Source organism: Terrapene carolina, unplaced genomic scaffold (assembly GCF_002925995.2).
Source record: "Terrapene carolina triunguis isolate 2854851 unplaced genomic scaffold, T_m_triunguis-2.0 Scaffold613, whole genome shotgun sequence".
In the NCBI taxonomy this organism is placed as follows: domain Eukaryota; kingdom Metazoa; phylum Chordata; order Testudines; family Emydidae; genus Terrapene; species Terrapene triunguis.
The window spans coordinates 36,715-56,577 of NW_020664964.1; the positions used below are offsets into that span (position 1 = coordinate 36,715).

Below are 19,863 nucleotides of genomic sequence, written 5' to 3' on the forward strand. Positions count from 1 at the left end.
TCAGTTAATGGAGAGGGAAAAGCATACAGAAGGCCCTTTCCCCAATGCAACAGGAAAGCACCCAAGATACAGTGACTGTCCTTTCCTGCCCTTGAACAGAAGAGACTTCACCTTTTGTTGAACCTGGTTGTAAACAGGTCCACATCAGGCCAACCCCAATTAGAGAAAATCTCTTGTATCACCTGGTACTTCAGTGATCACTTGAGCATCTGCAAACAGTCTCTGCTGATCTGATCTGTCCACTCATTCTCCCCTGCTAAATGCAGGGCCACCGGACAGACATCGTGAAGAATGCACCAGTCCCATAAATTTGACTGTCTCGGCACATAGCAGAAAAGAATGGGCTCCTCCCTGTTTGTTCACATAATATATGACTGTTGTATTGTCCATTGCTACCTGAACAACTTTCCCCTTTATATGAGGAAGAAAAGGTCTGAGAACCATGCAAATGGCCCTTAATTCTAAAATGTTTACATGCAAATTCCTTTCCTGAGATGCCCAGTGAGCTTGAACTGTGAAAGAGTCCAGATGAGCTCCCCATCCACTGTTCAAAACATCATAGGTTATTGTGATGGATGGCAAAGGGGGGTTGAACAGACCCCACTAAAGGTTTTGTCTGTCCACTGCATCAACTAATTTAAAATGTCGTAAGGCATGGTGAAGACTGTTCAGATTTGGTTGGTAAATCCAAGCCAGCCAGTGTTGTATTGACCTCATTTTGAGGCATAAAAACAGAACAATTAGTTGCTGCCACAAGGCCCATCAGACCCCCTCTCCAAAAATCACCTTCTGGATTCAGCAGTGACAAATCTCTAAAATAGATTGTACTATTTGACTTTCTGATATTTAGAAGCAGTCCCCAATCCATGAGAAGAGAAGTTGTAAACTTGATGTGAACAAGCAGATTTTCACATAAAGGAGACTTCAGGAGCCATTCACCTAAATATGGGTAAACAAAGATACAGAGTTTTCTGGGATGCGCCGCTACTACAGAAAGCACTTTGTAAAGACTGGGCACTGTGGAAATGGTCAAATGGCAGGACCTTGTACTGAAAATGCTTTTGTGCTACCACAAAATGGAGATATTTCCAGTGCTTTGGTAGACTAGAAATATGGAAATACACATCCTTTAAATTGAGAGATGTGAACCTACCTGTAATTGAAAGTAAGGATATTATGGAGGCTGGGGTTAGCATTAGAAACTGGAACTTCTGGATTAATTTTTTAAATTTTCTTAAATCTAAAATTGGATGGAATCCCCCAACTTTTTTCTGCCCCAGGAAATATATTGTATAAAACCCTTGATCACACAGGTTTTTTAGGTACCTCTTCCACAGCAGCTATCAGAAGCATTTTTTGAATTTCTGACAGGAAAATAACCTTGAGAGAAGGTTCCAGGAAAAGGAAATGGTAGGGAAAATTGAAAGGAGGTAGCTTTTTGAATGATTCTGAATAGCCTTTTCCTATTATTTCTAGGCCCCACTTGTCCAATATAATAAGCTTCCAATTGTTGATAAACTGGGCTAGCCTGTCTCCAAACAGGGAGGGAAGGATCCTCACCAACTGGTTCACAATTCTTGATCCTCACATTAAATCAGAGGCCAAGTATTCCGCAAAGACAAAGAGGAAGGAGCAGATTATTTGACATAATTTGAATTATTTCTTTTCATTTTGAGATTGAGACAAAGACATAGTCCACTGATGATGTCTCTGAGAAGAAGAAGAATGCTGAAGACTGAGGCTAGAACTGCCTCTTGTAATGAAAAGGAAGTAGGAGATCTCCTTCTAGCAGTAAGTAAACCCAGTGAACAATCCATAGATCTCTTTTTCAACTTACTTTTCTAATAGTTCATCCATTTTATTAGTAAAAAGTCCATCAACCTCAAAAGGGACATCCTCCATTTTAAATCTAATATGCACAGTCAGTGAAGATGAACACAGCCATGTAAGACTCCTCAAAAAAACAGCAAGTGCTAACACTCTGGCCAAAGAATATCAAAAGAAGTTCCGAGAGCATGCTTTTCCACATTTTGACCCTCACTTAAAAAAATCACATTGACAATCTCCTTTGATCATCTGGTAGCTCTTGCACCAACAAAGCCATCTTCTCCCACAGATGGAATTGGTAATGGGCCATCACTGGCTTGTAATTAGCCACTCTAATCACTAGAGGAAGAGAAGAACATCAAATTTCTTCCCTTCTCTATCCACAGGAGTCAAATGGACTTCACCAGACCTGAACCTATTACTGGCTTCAGCAACCAATGGAGAATTTGGCTTGGGGTGAGTATGACAATACAAAACCCCCTCATAAGGTATATGATAACGTTTGTCTGCTTCCTTAGAAATTGGATTATTCCGGCTTCTTGTCAATCTAACAGTTTTAGCAAGTTACAAAAAACCATTCAGCATAGGTAGGGCTCTATCAAATTTCACGGTCATAGGATTTTAAAAATCATAAATTTCATGATTTCAGCTATTTAAATCCAAAATTTCACAGTGTTGTAATTGTAGGGGTCCTGCCCCAAAAAGGAGTTGGGGGGGGGGTTGAAAGATTATTGGAGGGGGGGATTGCAGTACTGCTACCCTTACTTCTGCGCTGCTGCTGCTGGTGGCGCTGCCTTCAGAGCAGTGCAGCTAGAGAGTGGCGGCTGCTGGCTGGGAGCCCAGCTCTGAAGGCAGAGACATCGCCAGCAGCAGCGCAGAAGTAACGGTGGCATAATATGGTATTACAACCCTTACTTGTGTGCTACAGCTGGCAGGATGCTGCCTTCAGAGCTGGGCGCCCGGCCAATAGCCGCCGCTCTCCAGCTCCCCAGCTCTGAAGGGAGCGCAGAAGGGTGGCAATACTGCAACCCCTCCTAAAATAACCTTGTGACCCCCCCCTGAAACTCCCTTTTGGGTCAGGACCCCCCAATTTGAGAAACGCTGGTCTCCCCATAGTGAAATCTGTATAGTATAGGGTAAAAGAACTCAAAAGACCAGATTTCATGGGGGGAGATCAGATTTCACAGTCCATGTTGCGTTTTTAATGGCTGTGAATTTGGTAGGGCCCTAAGCATAAGTAAAGATATCCTATTCCTGGAAGGAGCACCAAGAATGTTAAACACAGGTTGTGATGCCTCTTCCACAGCAACTGAAGGTCAGTTCAGAGTGGATGCCACGTGATCCACTAATTCATGGAACTGCAAAGCATCCTCAGAAGAAGATGACATGGTAGCAATTCTCACATGTTCATCAGATAAGAAATCAAGTTCAAATTCTCCATCCACTTGACCCTGCTCAAAAAGATGAGCTAACTTCTCATCCTCTTATTCAGACAAAGTTATCAGGTACCATTGTCTGAGCTGCAAATGGATCTGATGGACCTGCCTATGGTTTCAGGAATAAAGTAGGTAAGTATACTGGCAGGCTGCCATGAAACATAGACACCACCTTTGGGACAAACCTCAGATGAGGGTGTAGGTAGACCCGGTCCTTAAAGAAGATTGTATAGGAAGGCCAAGGCATTAGCGCACAAAGCTCTCCTACTCTTTTAGCAGAAGTGATGGCTACCAACAACGTCACCTTAATTGATAGATGTAACAGCAATCAAGTAGCCAAAGACTCAAATGGCGGAGCCATTGGTCTTGATAACACTAAGTTGAGGTCCACTTGGGAACTGGATTGTGCACTTGAGGATATAATTTGTCTAGGCCTTTCAGAAATCTTATTGATCTGTCATTAGAAAACTCAGATTGATTATCCACCTTAGGCTGGAATGCAGAAACAGCTGTTAGGTGTACTCTGGCAGATCAAATGGCCAACGCTTGACCTTTCAGGTATAGTAGATATTCTAGTATGTGTGGGATCAAGAAGTAGGTCAGCAAAATCCCTGAATGACATGACCAGATGGAAAAATGTCTCCGCTTAGAAAGGCAAGTAGCTCTCATGGATGGCTTTCTACAATTTAACAGGACATCCTACACCTCTTTTGAACAAGACTGCTCTCTACCATCTAACCATGGAGCATCCATGTGGTTAAATGAAACGCTTGGAGGTTCAGGTGAAGCAGCCAATCATGGCCTTGGGAAATTAAGTCCAAGACCACTGGGAGCAAAATTGGAGGTTTCATTGACAGATTCATGAGTGTGGAGAACCAGTATTGGTGGGCCCACACTGGAGCTATGAATAGGACTCTGACGTAGTCCTGTCTGATCTTCAGCAAGACTTTGTGAATGAGTGGGATTGGCAGGAAAGCACAGAGGAGCCTGTCTGACCAGGGAAACAAGAACACATCTGTCAGGGAACCCTGGCTGCGACCTTGCAGGGAACAGAATCACTGACATTTTCTGCTGGTTCTTGTTGCAAATAGGTCTACTTGGGGAGACACCCACCATTGGAAGATGCGTCTGGTCGCATCTAGGTGAAGCGACCATTTGTGGTGACTCGTAAAGATCTGCCGCAGGGGTCTGCAAAACCATTCTGCACCCCCAGAAGGTCAGATGCTTCAAGATCCACCGAATTGGCAGTACAGAATTCCGAAAGACAAGTCACCTCTTAGAAGAGTGGGAGAGATTGGGCTCCACCTTGCCTGTTGGAGGTAAAATTACCACAGTGTTGTCTGTGAAAACTAAGAGCATCTCCCTTGCAGCTGGAGCCAGGGCTGTGCGCCCCCACCCTGTGGCTTCAGCCAGAGCTGTGTGCCCCCAAACCACAGCTTTGGCCGGGGCTGTGTGCCCCCCAACCTGTGGCTTCAGCCAGAGCTGTGTGCCCCTCAAGGCTGCGGCCAGAGCTGCAGCAGGAACCTGGCTGTGTTCCCCCACTCCCCACAGTGAGGCTCGGGCTCTCAGTCCCCTCATATGGGGCTCTAGCTGTCATTCCTCCCCCCCCCCAACCCTCTTGTCCCCGTTTTTAGTAAAAGTCACGGACAGGTCACGGCTCCCGTGATTTTTTGTTTATTGCCTGCGACCTCTCTGTGACTTTTACCAAAAATAACCATGACAAAATCTTAACCTTAATAATGGTCCCTCTGTGTGTTTTATCTGAAGCTGCTGCCACTGCAGCCAGGGAATGCCTGAAAGATGTGGACTCAGAATGACATGTTGATCAAGATCTTGTAAGCCAGTGTTGCATCAGACCTTGAACAGGGGGCCTGGAGGATGAATATTGCAGATTGTATGTAGAAGGAAAGAGAGGACAGGAGCAAGGGCCAGGAGTCTCAGCAGGAATAGGAGAGGGAGATGCACCAGGACATAATGGGGCTTCTCTGGCAGCAAAAACAGATGCTGCAGACTCTTGTAGACCTACATGTTCAACAATCCCAGCTCACCCCCTTTGCAGTCCATGGAGAATTCCAGTATAGCACCTCCCTACAATTTCCAAGCCAACACTCCACTTGGCATCAGGGTCCACATCCCTAACCCTACCCCTCCACCCTTGGGGACATTAAGGACAATCACAGCTTCTCATACACAAACCCATGAAAGCCATGGTTGATGTATGTGTAGCTAAAATAGACACGAATATTCCTTCCCCTTCTTTAAGCTCTGTTAATATTAAAAGCTTAAATGTATGGATTTGCTTTTAGCTTGCACACAAATCTTTTGAAGTGTTTTCGTTAGTCAATTAAACTAATTGTTTGGAAAATAATTCATCTTTATTAGTTCCCAACCTGTGTTGCAGAATGCCTAGTGCTAGTGAAAGCACTTATACAATAACAACTACTGCGACACAACTCATAGTATCAGTGACAAACAGTGTAATAATCATAAATGTACAGCAAGCACCACAAAATTCCTACAAAATTCCTAACAAGCCCCCAAACTGCAGAGCCAGCTAGAGCTCAGTACACCACAACACATTACTGTGGCTCACTGATATCAGGGCTTTGGAGCTGTGCTCCGGCTCTGCTCCAGCTCCAGGCAAAAACCTGCAGCTCCACTGCTCCGGAGCTGCTCCGCGCTCCAGCTCCGGGCTCCGCTCCAAAGCCCTGGTTAAAGTGCTCTTTTCAAAGCCTCCCTGAGCTGTATGGATCTGTGTAGAGCTCTTCTAACAGCACTTCAAACTCGGTAGACAACCGCTACATCTCCGCCCTCCATCCCAGCAGCAACTATCCTCCCCCTTTGCTTCATAGATATTATGCAGGACACAGCAGGCAGCGATAACCATTGGGATACGTTTCTCACTGAGCAAATAAAAATCACTGCATTGTATCTCAACCATGATCTGACTAGATCACTTGGAGACACACTTCAATCTCTGGCCTGTTTGTTGAGTCTTCCAATTAAGTTTCCAATACTGATGGGTTTCATACAATTTGGACACCTCAACCAGGAACCAGACTGACACTATAATCTTATTTCACACATGATGGGGCCTGATCCAAAGCCCACATAAGTCAATGGGAGTCTCTCTCTTGACTAAAAGGGGGCTTTGGATCAGGTCCAGTGGCCAATGAATAGCTGCAAAAGGAAGTATCTTTCGGGTATAGATAATTTTGAGTCAAATTTGAACTAATGACCTAGAAGATTCAAGCCTGTATATTCTACTCTATCTATGCAATTCCTTTCTTCGGTTATTTTTTTGAAGAATTAGGAAAAAAAGATCAGCCCTCCACTATGTAAAACCCAAGAGCTTTCTAGCCAAGATATAGCTAAACCATTTTTAGGGGTAATTTTCAAAAGTGATTATCTTTAACAAAGAAAAAATATTTTTTTTTTAATCAACATTACAGTCTCTTTCCACAAATACAGAAATGCCAGCTATTGGGAGAAATAAATATAACACACAAATCTGCAAATTCAAACTATTACTCTGGAGATATAACAAGTAACACTGTACAGAGTTTGAACACTCTAAAATTAATTGCATACAAGTGACAAATTTTCAGTTTACACATTACAATACTAATTTCACTTCTTGTTTTCCCATATCACTGCACACTGTTGCTGTTTGGTGCTCTAAGAGTCCCACTTTCAGTCAAGATCCTTATCACATTTGGAATGTCAATACCTTTAATAAAAAGGGAGAAGAGAAGATGAGTGATTTGCTGATAAAGTTTTTCTAATAATGATTATTTTAAAACAAACATAAATGTACTAATGAAACATCTGGACATTTTCATGAGTTTTGGAGGATTTCATACTAAATGAAACAAATTTATATATATTTTATTAGAATTATCTCAGGAGTCTTAATGATCAGAATGGTACCAAATTTCCAGGTGCACACAGAAATTGTGTGTTTGAGGCTTAGACATGAGGATAAGCTGCTTGTCAGGGGGAGGATAGCAGAAGAGTTGGATATAGAGATATGGGAGAGTTCAGAAGCTGGGACTCTTATCAGGAGCTTATAGTAAGAGATGAAAATACTCGTCTCCTGATTAAGAGCTGTTTACTGAGAACATTACTGAGTATGAGTATACATGTTCCTAAGAATTGTACAAGCAAAGGCTTCTTACATGCCATAAATCTCAAACCCTAAAAACAACATCATACTAACCACCATACAGGTCCTAGATTCACCCTCTTCTTTCTTTTCTTTTCTTTTTTTTTTTTTTAAGAAGGCATGCTTGATTTTAGTCAACTGAATCTTCATGATAGGAAAAACTTGTAAACATTACTAAGAGCTAACAGGAAAATACCAAAAGGCAATAAAAATTAAGATACATATGACATCTTCAGAGGAGAACAAGCATTTTGACCTTCATCCCTAAGAAAGAGTGTGGGTCCTGATGAAGTGGCAAGTTGAAAATATTAAGAACTAAGAGAAGACAATATTGTCTCATCAACTTCTGTCCTTATAAATCCACAAAATACACTTTATCTGTAGAGCTCTGCTCCACTTCAACAACATCATTTAAAAAAAAATTTACTACAAACAAAATTAAGGTATACATATGCAAGCAGATTACCTCTGAAGGCTGGATTTGTGGCTGCTATTTTCTGTAGAGTAGCCGTAACCTCAGCAGCATCCATATTTCTTACACTATTGAAAAATTCAGTAGTGACATCGTTTTCATATGATGTTCTCAAAGAGTCAGGTAAAGAGTTTTGGGGTGCATCTCTCTCAGTAGCAGATAAAAACTTTTTACTAGACATGTTTTGAGAAGAGGAGGGACACTGCTCTTCAGTAGCAGAAGCAGACTCTAAGAACTCTTCATTACTTAATAATCTAAACGTGGATTGAAAAGTCCCACGTTTCCAATTTGTAGCATTGTTTTTTGAAAAGTTCACTGATTGTGAATCCTTTTTCATGAATGTTCCACTAACATTAGACTTTGCTGCTGTGCTGTCATATGGTTGTTGGGCAGGATGCTGCCTCCCGTCTGACATATAATTTGCTGAAAACCCTGCAAGGAAAAAAAAGTTACTTCCACTATGTATACCAAAAAAAAGACCATAGTTCCAAAACTTCATATACTGCAGGTCATTCCAAGTTTCACTAATGGCATATTAAGTGAAATTTTAAGAGCTATGCTTCTTAGGAAATATTGTCACCTTATCAAAAAGTTACAGACAAAGGAGGTGCACTGGAATTTCTGGATATTTTTACTTACTGGCAGGGGAGTGTGTTCCCCATCAAACCAGATGGTATGACAAAAACAGAACCTGTTAGTCCCAAGAATGAACTCCTTCCCTAGAGAGACGCAAGTTTCTTGTACTGATACATCAGGAGCAGAACCACAGAGGCTAAGAAGCTGCAAAGTGTTCAGCTGCTGGATAAAGGGGGGTTGCACTCATTTAACTTAGCTGGCTAAGAAATCAATTTAGTTAACTCTGCAATTTCTGGGAGTAGACTGGATCTGAGTCTAGTCTGTTCCTCTTCAAGGGGGAGAGGAGGAGGAGGAGGAGGAAGGAAAAAAAGACTGACTATGAAACCCTCTTAAATCAGGAATAAGGCTCCAAAAATCATGGACTTGTTTGCTTGCATGCAATGACCCAGTCTCATCAGTCCTCCTGGAAGTGCAATCATACTTCCCTCTCTCCAAACTGGCAAATTTAGATGCTGGAGATCATCTTCTTTTTAAAACATACTTTTCTCCTAATTTGATTCAAGTTTTAAGACTTCAGAACTTTCATTCTTTCTTTGGGAATAAAGACTTTTCTGAGCACATTAATTTTTTAAAATAATTAGCCTCTATCAATTCAACAAGAGCTAGAACGTTTTAAGTTGCAAATGTTCAGACTGCATACATTGATGTCCATTTAAAGACTAGCATGTGCTTGCAGGAAACACAGAAGTCTCCCATTCATTTCCAGTGGAACAATCTAATGAGCCATGAATTTTAAAAGTCCTATAAATTTCTACATTTAAATATATTGGATGAATAGCCTTTATTTTCTGATTGGTCGATATGCCTTCCTATATCTGTGGAGAAAGAGAAGCCCATTAATCTAAATTACCTGAACTTGATCATTTCGAAACTCTGCTTCAGTGAAGCAGAAAAAAATACTAGAAGTTTTCACACAACTCAATATTAGGGTTAAAATATATTTAAAGAAATGGAGTCTTAAATTCTTAAAACTTTACCAGTGTTAGCGTCACTAATATCCACCGAAGTCGCATCAGATTGTTCTGTCGAATGTTCAATTGTTTTTTCTTGATTTGGTTCAGAATCTAAAGAGTCCTAAAAATTTAAAAAAATTGCATGCATAACTTCTTTCAAGTTTTTTAAACAATCAACTCTTAAAATTAGGTCTGTAGAACACTTCCGGAGAGAAGAAATAGGAACAGTATCTTCACCAAAAAAACCCAAATTCCACACTGACGGATTAAATAAATAACAGTTTCCAAAAACATACATCTAAAAAACTTGTTATGCTAGAGTTAGTAGCAAGTAAAATTTTTAGGGACAGAACATTTGCTCTAATTAAGTCCCAGTCCAGTGACAAAAAGGCACTATGTGCTAGTCCAAAAAAACACACTAAAGAGCCTATATCTCCATAAACCACCAGTCATGAAAGCAAAAGCTTTATATACTATTGGAAATTTATGATTCCCAATTTTCCAAATGTATTAGACACAGGATGGAGGCCCAAAAGATCAGAGTTTTATTGCATCTGAAGAAGTGGGCTGTAGCCCACGAAAGCTTATGCTGAAATAAATTTGTTAGTCTCTAAGGTGCCACAAGTACTCCTGTTCTTATTCCTGCTTTTGACACAGACACGAAAATGAGGATAATTATATATTTACCAACCTACACTCAATCCTGCAAATACTTAATTACATGTGTAACTTTACTCATGCAAATAGTCCCACAGAAGTCAGTGGAATTACTCACATGAGTAATGTTGTGCACATAATTAAATGTTTGCAGGACTGGGCCTTAATAGTGTATATAAAGTACTATATGAGAACACACTAATAAGGCCAATCACTGGAAAAGACAGAAGCAGGATTTAGGATGTTCTGGCTTCAAGCTCTATGCTTAATCCTCCAGCCCATGTGGCTTTTAGGCATCACAAACGGTATCAATCAAAGGTATGAACTTTTAAGCCAAAATGGATTTTGAACTTTCAATAAGATATAGTAAAGAAAATATAGCACAAAATTTCAAATACTTTTTTTAAAATGGCCCCCAAATCAGGCAAATTGTCATAACTTTTATTAGACTATTTCATGCACCTCTAGTCAGCAACAGAATGGGAGAAAAATGTTACAACTGTACAGGAAAAGCTATGATTTTCTCATACTATCTTCACTATAAATCTTTCAAAATCTCGATGGACAAAACTTGGAGGTTGCACCCATGTCCATTCTGTTCCAGTATGAATACTTGATCTGTACTCTTTATAGGCCACAGAAGTCAAGACAGATTCAATCATTTACTAAAATATACAAAATTACATTTGTTGGTGCACCCTGTTGCCGATATTCCACCAATGCATTCGTAAGCGTTTGTGTAACCTTTAGGATAAAGGATGCATCATCTTCACTCAGTATCTCAAAGCTTTGCTGGAAAAAAAAGGTAAAAAATCAAAACATGTTTTAAAAGATGAAGGAGACAATCTAACTTTTCATCTATGGCATAGATGAGCTATTAGATTACTCATTGTTTTGCTTGTAACATCAAATTTTATTTCAGTTTATATAGAAACACCTTTAAGAGTACCTATTGGAGTTACACACTTATGTAATTTTCTCATAGCAATATTCATACAAGAATCAACAAATTCAGCAGCTTTATCATTCCCCAAATAGCAAAAAAAACCCAACCCAAAGTGAACTTAAGCCTCGAACGCTTTCCTTAGGAGCCTGAGTGTATAAAAGAGCCTTGAAGCAAGCCCCAAAGGTTAACAAATTCAGGCCGAGGGAGGCGTGAATTCCAAAGTTAGGGGACCCCACAGAAACTGCCCTATCAGTATCTTCTTCTCCTAAGCTGAGAAGATTCCAGCTTGAGCATCTTTACTGATCACAACTGAGACAGTATTGCATGCAGAGAGAGGCAGGTACCAAGACACTCGAGGTTTTACAGGTCAAAGCCAGTATCTCAATATCTATGTAATCACAAAGTAACCAATACACCAAATAATTTATCAATGGACTATTGGGATTACTTTTTAAAAACAAACAGTATTTGTTCCATTTGAGTTTGCATCACTATTTTTCAAACAGGATCCTATAAACAAAACAGCAGCTAATAACAAACATGCAAAATAAATATTTAGTAAAGGGAAGCTACCTGATAATAGATTACTAAAACCAGTGGATTTTTTTTTTGAGCTAATGAAATTATGGCAGTGATGACTAAGGTTATCATAAATCACATTCAAATATTATTTGCTAGGCAGGTAAGATGGGATAAACTCTTCTAAAACAGAAAGCCACTGTATTCTTCATTGCTTCTAAAAAAACTAGAGCCGGGGTTCTCAAACTTCATTGCACCACAACCCCTTTCTGACAACAAAAATTACTAAACGACTCCAGGAGGGGAGACCGAAGCCTGAGCCCGCCCGAGCCCCGCCGCCCTGGGTCGGGGGGGACAAAGCCCAAGTCCCACTGCCCTGGGCAGGGGGAACAAAGCAGAAGCCCAAGGGGGGGCCTGTAACCTGAGCCCCGCCATCCCAGGCTGAAGCCCTCGGGTTTCGGCCCCAGGCGGTGGGGCTCAAGCTTTGGCCCTGGACCTCAGCAAGTCTAAGCCAGTCCCGGCGATCCCATTAAAATGGGGTTGCAACCCACTTTGGGATCCCTACCCACAGTTTGAGAACCGCTGAACTAGAATATCATACAAAATTTATGCAATCCATATTTTCCCCAAATAGATTACCCGAACAATAAGCATACTTATTTTAACTAAAGCAAGTAAAGAGGGACAGGAACTCAATCATACTGAAGTGTTAAAACTCAACAATGGAGATGGGTGCATCTTCAGCCCAGATGCTAACGAACAGGAGACCGAACAAATCACAACTGAAAGCTAAAGTTCAACAAGGAAGCAAGGAGAGACAGCAGTGGGGGAATCAGACAAAAACAGAAATTCTATAATGAAAGAAGCTAAACATTTAGAGCCTCATATTTAAACACCAGAGTATTCCAGTAAAGATGGTCAGTGGGCATCAAGAGTAATTCCAAAACATGTAATTCAAACCAACTATAAGATACAGATGCCAGATACAAGAATGGATCAGCACAATAAGGTATTGAGATCAATGCTCCCCTAGCAGAACACTAAACAGCCTACTTTCCATTGCTCTCTTGCTACTGGGCAGAGAAAAGAAAGTTTTCTGCATAATCTTGTACAGGAGGCAAATTCCAGGACTGATCCCATGTACGATGGATCTGCTAAGAAGAAGACTACAACTGACATCAGCCCCCTTCTGACTCTATTTCCCTTCTTCTGACTAGGTAAGGGGAAGGATCCCGAACCAGGAAATGGCCAGGCTCTGTTGGAAAGCAGCCATCACGTATATCTGCTAAGCCCTTAACACATTTGGGAACTGTTATTAGGCCCTTCCTCAGTCTTCTTTTCTCAAGATTAAATATACCTAGTTTAATAGCTTGCCTTTGGACTTTCTCCAATTTGGACTCCACATCTTTCCTAAACTGTGATGCCCAAAACTGGACACAGTAGTCCAGCCGAAACCTCACCAGTGCCAAATGGAGTGGAACATTTACCTCCTGCATCTTACATACCATTATATTCCTGTTAATACACCCCAGAACTATATTTGCCTTTTTCTCACCTGCATCACATTCCTGACTCATTCAGTTTGTGATCCACTATAATCTCAAGATCCTTTTCAGAAGTACTGTTGTCTAGCCAGTTGTTCCCCATTTTGTATTTGTGCATTTGATTTTTCCTTCTTAAGTGAAATACTTTGTACTTGTCTTTATTGGATTTCATCTTGTTGATTTCAGACTAATTCTACAATTTATCAAAGTCATTTTGAATTCTACTCCTGTCTGCTGAAGGGCTTGCAATCCCTCCCATCTCAGTGTCGTCTGCATATTTTATAAGTGTACTCTCAGTACATTATCCAAATAATTAATGAAAATACTGAATAGCACCGAATCCATGACAGATTCCTGCAGGAACCCCCACTTGATATATCATCCCATCTTGACAATGAATCATTGATAACTACTCTGAGCACAGCTTTTCAACCAGTTGTGCACCCACTTTATAGTAATTTCATCTAGACCACACTTCCCTAGTTTGCATGTGAGAATGTCATGTGGGACTGTATCAAAAGCTTTACTAAAAATCAAGATCTCACATTTAATGCTTCCCCCATCCATTAGGGCAGTAAACCTGTCCAAGAAGGAAATTAGGTTAGTTTGGTATGAGCCATTTTTGACAAATCCGTATGGACTATAATTTATCATCCTACTATCCTCTAGGTGCTTACATATTAATTGTTTAATAATTTATTCCAATATCTTTCCAGGTATCAAAGTTAGGCTGACTGGTCTATAATTCCCCAGGTTCTCTGAGCCCCTTTTTAAAGATAGGTACTACATTTGCCCTTCTCCAGTCCTCTGGGATCTCACCCGTCCTCCATGAGTTTTCAAAGATAATTGCTAATAGTTCTGTGATTGCTTTAGCTAGATTTGTAAGTAACCTAGAGTTAATTTCATCAGGTCTATTGTGATAATTGGGCCTACAAATTTATCCTAATTGTGAGCTCCACTATAAAAAGTAACATTAATAAAATGTCACAATAACCTTTACCAACAAATGTAGATGGGGAAAGACACAAAAGCGAGACAGAGACTGAATTAGTTCCCGCCCCACCCAAAAAAAAAAAAAAGCCCTACTGATATAACTCAAGGACTGTGTTAAGATCATGCCGGGTGAACAAGAAAAGTGTGGGACTGAAAAATTGGTGAACCAAAACTGGTGTGTCAAAAACTAGGCGAAAATGGTAAACAAAATAATAAAGGGATGTGGTTATCCTGACCATCACTCCCTTTTGGGGTCCTCAAGAAGAGAGACTGATGGAAAAGCTGGCTACTGAGACACTGACTGACTGAAAGTGGGGGAAGGAGTGACTTCATCATGACTGTCAGGCCCCACCATCTCCTGGGACCTTGAGATCCAGCATGACACCATTGTACCATCGCTATCCTAATCCAGAGAAATATCCTGATCAGACCAAGCCAAGAGAGTGACCCAGATGACATTGTTCCTTCCACTGGTTCTAGCTAAATCCCAAACATCTGGGATGTGACTTTGTCACACACCCCCGCCCTCCCAGCATGACCTTCTTCTTCACCACCTTATTAATTCTCTTTCCTATCCTTCTCTTTTCATCTTCTGTCTAATAAAAGAATCTGGCTCAGCCGGCCAGGACTGCATATTTTACAGCACTGTTGTGAACCTGTGACCTGAGGGTATCACTTTTAGCTCCCTCTTTACAGCTTGATGCTGGTACACTTTTACAGATTTTGGAGTGGCTAATAAGACCATGTGCCATGTCTGTGTTTTTCCAGCAGTAAGGTTACAAGTGTGAGTCAACATCAAAGACAGAAGCTGCATTTCCTATCTTTGTGGTTCACTTCTATCCCCTCAGGTATGCGTTTGTCTTGTTTTGTCTTCTAGGAAAAGGGATCAGACCTCAGCAACAGCGGCTCCAAGCCATCTCAATAGCTATTGCCATCTTTAATATCATGTAAAAAACTGTCAAACAAAGGGGTTTTCTTTCTAAAAACTCTCTTCAGCTAAAGGGAAAGGGAATAAGGGATTGTTTTAAAACAAAAACTTTATTTAATATTTTACATTTCAAATGCTTTAATGGTTTTTTCTTCTTTATCTTTAATACACTGTTAAAAAAATAAGAACGACCATACTGGGGCAGACCAAAGGTCCATCTAGCCCAGTATCCTGTCTTCTCACAGTGGCAAATTTCAGGTGCCCCAGAGGGAATGAACAGAACAAGTAACCATCAAGTGATCCATCCCCTGTCTCCCATTCCCAGCTTCTGGCAAAAAGAGGCTAGGGACACCATCCCTGCCAATCCTGGCTAATAGCCATTGATAGACCTATTCTCCATGAATTTAACTATTTTTTTTTAACCCTTGGCCTTCACAAAATCCTCCAGCAAAGAGTTCCACAGGTTGACTGTGCATTGTGTGAAGAAATACTTCCTTTTGTTTTAAACTTGCTGCCTATTAATTTCATTTGTGACCCATTTGTATTATGAGGAGTAGTAAACAACACTTCTTTATTTACTTTCTCCACACCAGTCATGATTTTATAGACCTATATCATATCCCCCCCCCCTTAGTCGTCTCTTTTCCAAGCTAAAAAATCCCAGTCTTATTAATCTCTCCTCATACGGAAGCTGTTCCATATGCCTAATCATTTTTGTTGCCCTTTTCTGAACCTTTTCCAATTCCAATATATCTTTTTTGAGATGGGGCGACCACATCTGCACGCAATATTCAAGATGGGGCATACCATGGATTTATATACAGGCAATATGATATTTTCTGTCTTATTATCTATCCCTTTCTTAATGATTCCCAACATTCTGTTTGCTTTTTTGACTGCTGCTGCACATTGAGTGGATGTTTTCAGAGAACTATCCACAATGACTCAATCACTCAATGACTCCTAAGATCTTTTTCTTGAATTGTAACAGCTAATTTAGACCCCATAATTTTATATGTATAGTTGGGATTATGTTTTCCATTGTGCATTATTTTGCATTTATCAACATTGAATTTCATCTGCCATTCTGGTGTGTTTGCCACGGTATTAAGCAAGCTGAGTTCTCTGTATACCAAACCCCAAACTGTGTTTAACACTGTTTATTGTTGGATAGTGACAGGGTCATGTTAACCTTTGACTCTTTTGGCCCATTTATTCCATTTAAATTAACACAACAGCCCTGCTGTCTTGAATACATCTAATTTATCTCAATTTTTTTTTAACCTGTTCTTTCCATATTCTGGCTTATGTTTCTTCCCTCTTGTTAATATTAATTGTGTTAATCATCAAGTCACAATTAACCTTTTCAGTGAAGACTGAAGCGAAATAGCAGGCATTAAACACCTCGTCCCTCTTGATGTTGTCCATTATTCGTTCTCCTTCCCCACTAAGCAGTGGACCTATTCTTTCTTTCATCTCTCTTCCTCCTAATGTATTTATGGACCCTTTTCTTATTTCCTTTTATGTCCCTTGCTAGATAAAACTCATTTTGTGCCTTAGCCTTCTTGATTTTGTCCCTATATGCTTGTACTATTCTTTTGTACTTATCTTTAGCAATCTGTCCACGTTTTCACTTTTTATAGGATTCTTTTTTTATTTTCACGCTATTAAAGAGTGCCTCATGCAGCCATATTGGCCTCTAACTAGTCTTCCGATCTTTCCTTCACCTTGGGATAGTTTGCTGTTGTGCCTTTGATATGGTCTCCCAGAAACTGCCAACACTCCTGAAGTACATTTTCCCTTAGATTTTCTTCCCATTAGAATCCCACTCCAAATTTTTGTTCCAGGTGGAACCATCATACATAAAAGAAGTATTTTTTAATTAACAGACTACCTATGTTTTACATTCAATATATCTTCTGCTTTTTGATCACAGTCTTAATCAACTATAAGCTACATTAAATTTTCCATTAAATTTTCCATCAAACTTGGCTCAACATAAATTTAACACCTACCAAATATCCTAGTAGTTCTTCATGGCTAGTGAATTCTTCAGACTTTATTTCATCATCATTTTTCTCTTTATCCTGTAAAAAAATAGATATAAAAACACTGTGAGGATTTCTTGTTTGTATGATTCAGGTCAGTGGTGCCCAACCCTATTACGCAGGAGGGCCACATAAACGTAAGCACAACCTTGTGTGGGCCAAACGGATTCTACATATTTTAATAAGATTTAAAGTCACCTGTATTGATTTATATTTTAAGTTCAGCTTGTTTCGTATGTATTTAGATATAAACAACCTATGTACAGTAATGTCTATTTACACACTTGTGTAAACTAAAATGATGTAAAGATGACAACAAAATGCTAATGAATCGGCAGTTAGTATATTGTGTTGAAGCAGGCCACGGGCCTTATGAAATGTTCAGGTGGGCTACGTACGGCCCACAGGCTGTAGGTTGGGAACCCCTATTTAGGTAACTAAAATGAAACCATTCTGTTAACTCTAGTTATAATGTAAATTCATACTGGAGCATTTTTACTATTCCAGATGTTTGCGACAGAAATTTATACGTATTATAGGGGAAATAGTAAGCCCTACTACAAAATATAAAAATAAAATGTTTTTCCATAAGAGTTACTGGCTTAATGTAACTTGCTGCTATTGCATATGCCAGAATACAGGTCTGAAACATTCTTTTCGATCATAGTCAAAGAAAAAACTTAAAAGGAAATAAAGGATTATTTTTAACTGGAACAATCTTCTGATAGATCAAATACTCACCTGGACTTCCTTGTCTTCACCTTTTGATTGTTTGCTGTCATCACACCTTTTGAAATATAGAGTATACACATATATATAATGTTCAACTAACTGATTTACAGAAGAAGTGTAAACAATCAATCAATCAAATTACTGTGAAGACAGTGAATACAAAAGCCTGCTTTCAATCTAACACTGTTTGTCCCATAGACATGGAATGTTCTCCTAATTACAATTCACAAATCTACCGCTCTCCTCATTCAAACCCCTCTTTGTGTGGTACCCACAGTTTGTAAATTCATAATACAATTAATAAATAAAATTATAATAAATAATAATAGAAAAAGACAGTGCATTCTGGCTTCTTTTAGATTGGGCAGAGATTGTCTTAATCTTTGTGTCAGCAAGAATGCTAAGAACATGACACAAACTGAGAAAAATAAAAGGAAATTCAAAATGACATTTGGGACTCATTTCTGTCTTTCCCTTCCCTAATGATACAAGTCTAATATCTATCTGAACTTCATATTTCCTAACTTGCTATTAAAGTTATGATATGCTAGGAATTGCAAAATTAAGACAGATACCCAACTCAGAATCCTGCCAACATGATCCCAGGTCGGGAAGTAGACAGATGACTTGAATATGAGTAATTCGACGTGGCAAAAACTTCACTCACTGAGACTGTCCATTATCAACGCTATCTGTTGCAGGAACCAAAGGCCCGTTTCCCTCACAAGCATATTTTCTCTAACAATAGTTAATGTTTGGGCACAAATTTATAATTTGATGAATCGTGTTACTGGAATACAATCTGAGAGATTACTTACGTATTTGCTAGTGGGAGAAAAGATCTGGAGTAGAAATGTCCTGCCCTCGTTATGAAACTGATTAGTGCATCTTTTTGTACAATAATGAAGTGTAATTTATAAAATAAAAGCTGAAATCTTCAATTTTAAACTCACAGGTCAATATTCTTAAATAATATCAAGCAAAAGCTTTCTCAGTGCAGTAGTAAAACCATAAGGTTTCTAAACATATTACTGTGTAATATTGAGGCCTTTTAAGTACAGTATAATTTGATTTATGTAAGAGCTTTATGCGTTAAGACAAGTTTTCTTTACATAAAATTTATGGTTATAAATTGATACAAAATAAACATAATATGTAACTACAGAGATGCTGAGTATATAAGTGTAGATTTATATGGGTAAGGTTATTTAGTACGTGTACTGTTTCTGCAAACTCACACTTTTGTAGGTGAAAGCCACCTTTTGCAAGTCCTGGAACCATCAAAGCTATTGTGATGGGACATGCAGGCATCAGCCTCAGATATAAGTGTTCAAGCCACAAATAGAGATCCATGACCTTAATCAGTTCCTCTCCTCCCTGGGTAGACTCCCAAGAGTCCAAAGAAGCATGAAAGGAAGGTGTATCAGAAAAGGATGGCCTGAGGCAACACATACAGTGAACTCCAGATAATAAACATAGCACTTAGGAATCCCTGTCATGGACCAGGACCCCACTCTGTTATGTACGTGTTTGTATAGTGCCTAATATACTTGCTCTTTCACAGGATTGTCCCTGCAGAGCCACAGTAGGAGATTAGCAATCTCACTGTAGGAGATTAGAAATCCCCAGGTAGATATTGTAAGAATCTTTAACTGAAAAGGGACTGAAGGACTGCCCTCCACAAATGAGCATCTGATTTTGCTCAAGTTTTAGGAGAACAGTAATGAATAAAGATGTGAACTGAAAGGAACAGTATAGAGTCAAGCTGTGGTGACAGCTACTATGTTAACAGAATAACTTTTGAATCCTTCTGACACTGGAGCCTTTTCATAGCTGTCCTGGCTCTATTTACACAATTGCTGAACTGAGATAATTTCCATTGAGCTTTTCTTAAAAAGAGGTGAACAACTGGAATGATTTCCAGAAGGGTTTGGTCCTGCGTAATAATTATTGGCCCTTTTAACATGCAACTTAGTCTTATCAGGCAGCCCATAAGATTCAGGAAGA

At 39.7% G+C, this 19,863-nt stretch overlaps 1 protein-coding gene across 3 annotated transcripts in view; it reads right to left on the reverse strand.

Moving 5' to 3' along the window:
* Window positions 1–6,616: 6,616 nt before the first annotated feature.
* The window catches only part of LOC112107759, a 61,657-nt gene continuing 48,410 nt past the window's right edge, over window positions 6,617–19,863 (reverse strand). For all 3 annotated transcript variants that reach the window (XM_024201618.3, XM_024201619.3, XM_024201620.3), the window contains exons 12-17: window positions 17,866–17,911; window positions 17,092–17,163; window positions 10,831–10,938; window positions 9,514–9,610; window positions 7,895–8,332; window positions 6,617–6,993 (exon numbers count right to left, since the gene is read on the reverse strand). In XM_024201618.3, the coding sequence (XP_024057386.2) occupies window positions 6,914–6,993; window positions 7,895–8,332; window positions 9,514–9,610; window positions 10,831–10,938; window positions 17,092–17,163; window positions 17,866–17,911 (841 nt within the window). In that variant the 3' untranslated portion in view covers window positions 6,617–6,913. The remainder of the gene's footprint in view (window positions 6,994–7,894; window positions 8,333–9,513; window positions 9,611–10,830; window positions 10,939–17,091; window positions 17,164–17,865; window positions 17,912–19,863) is intronic.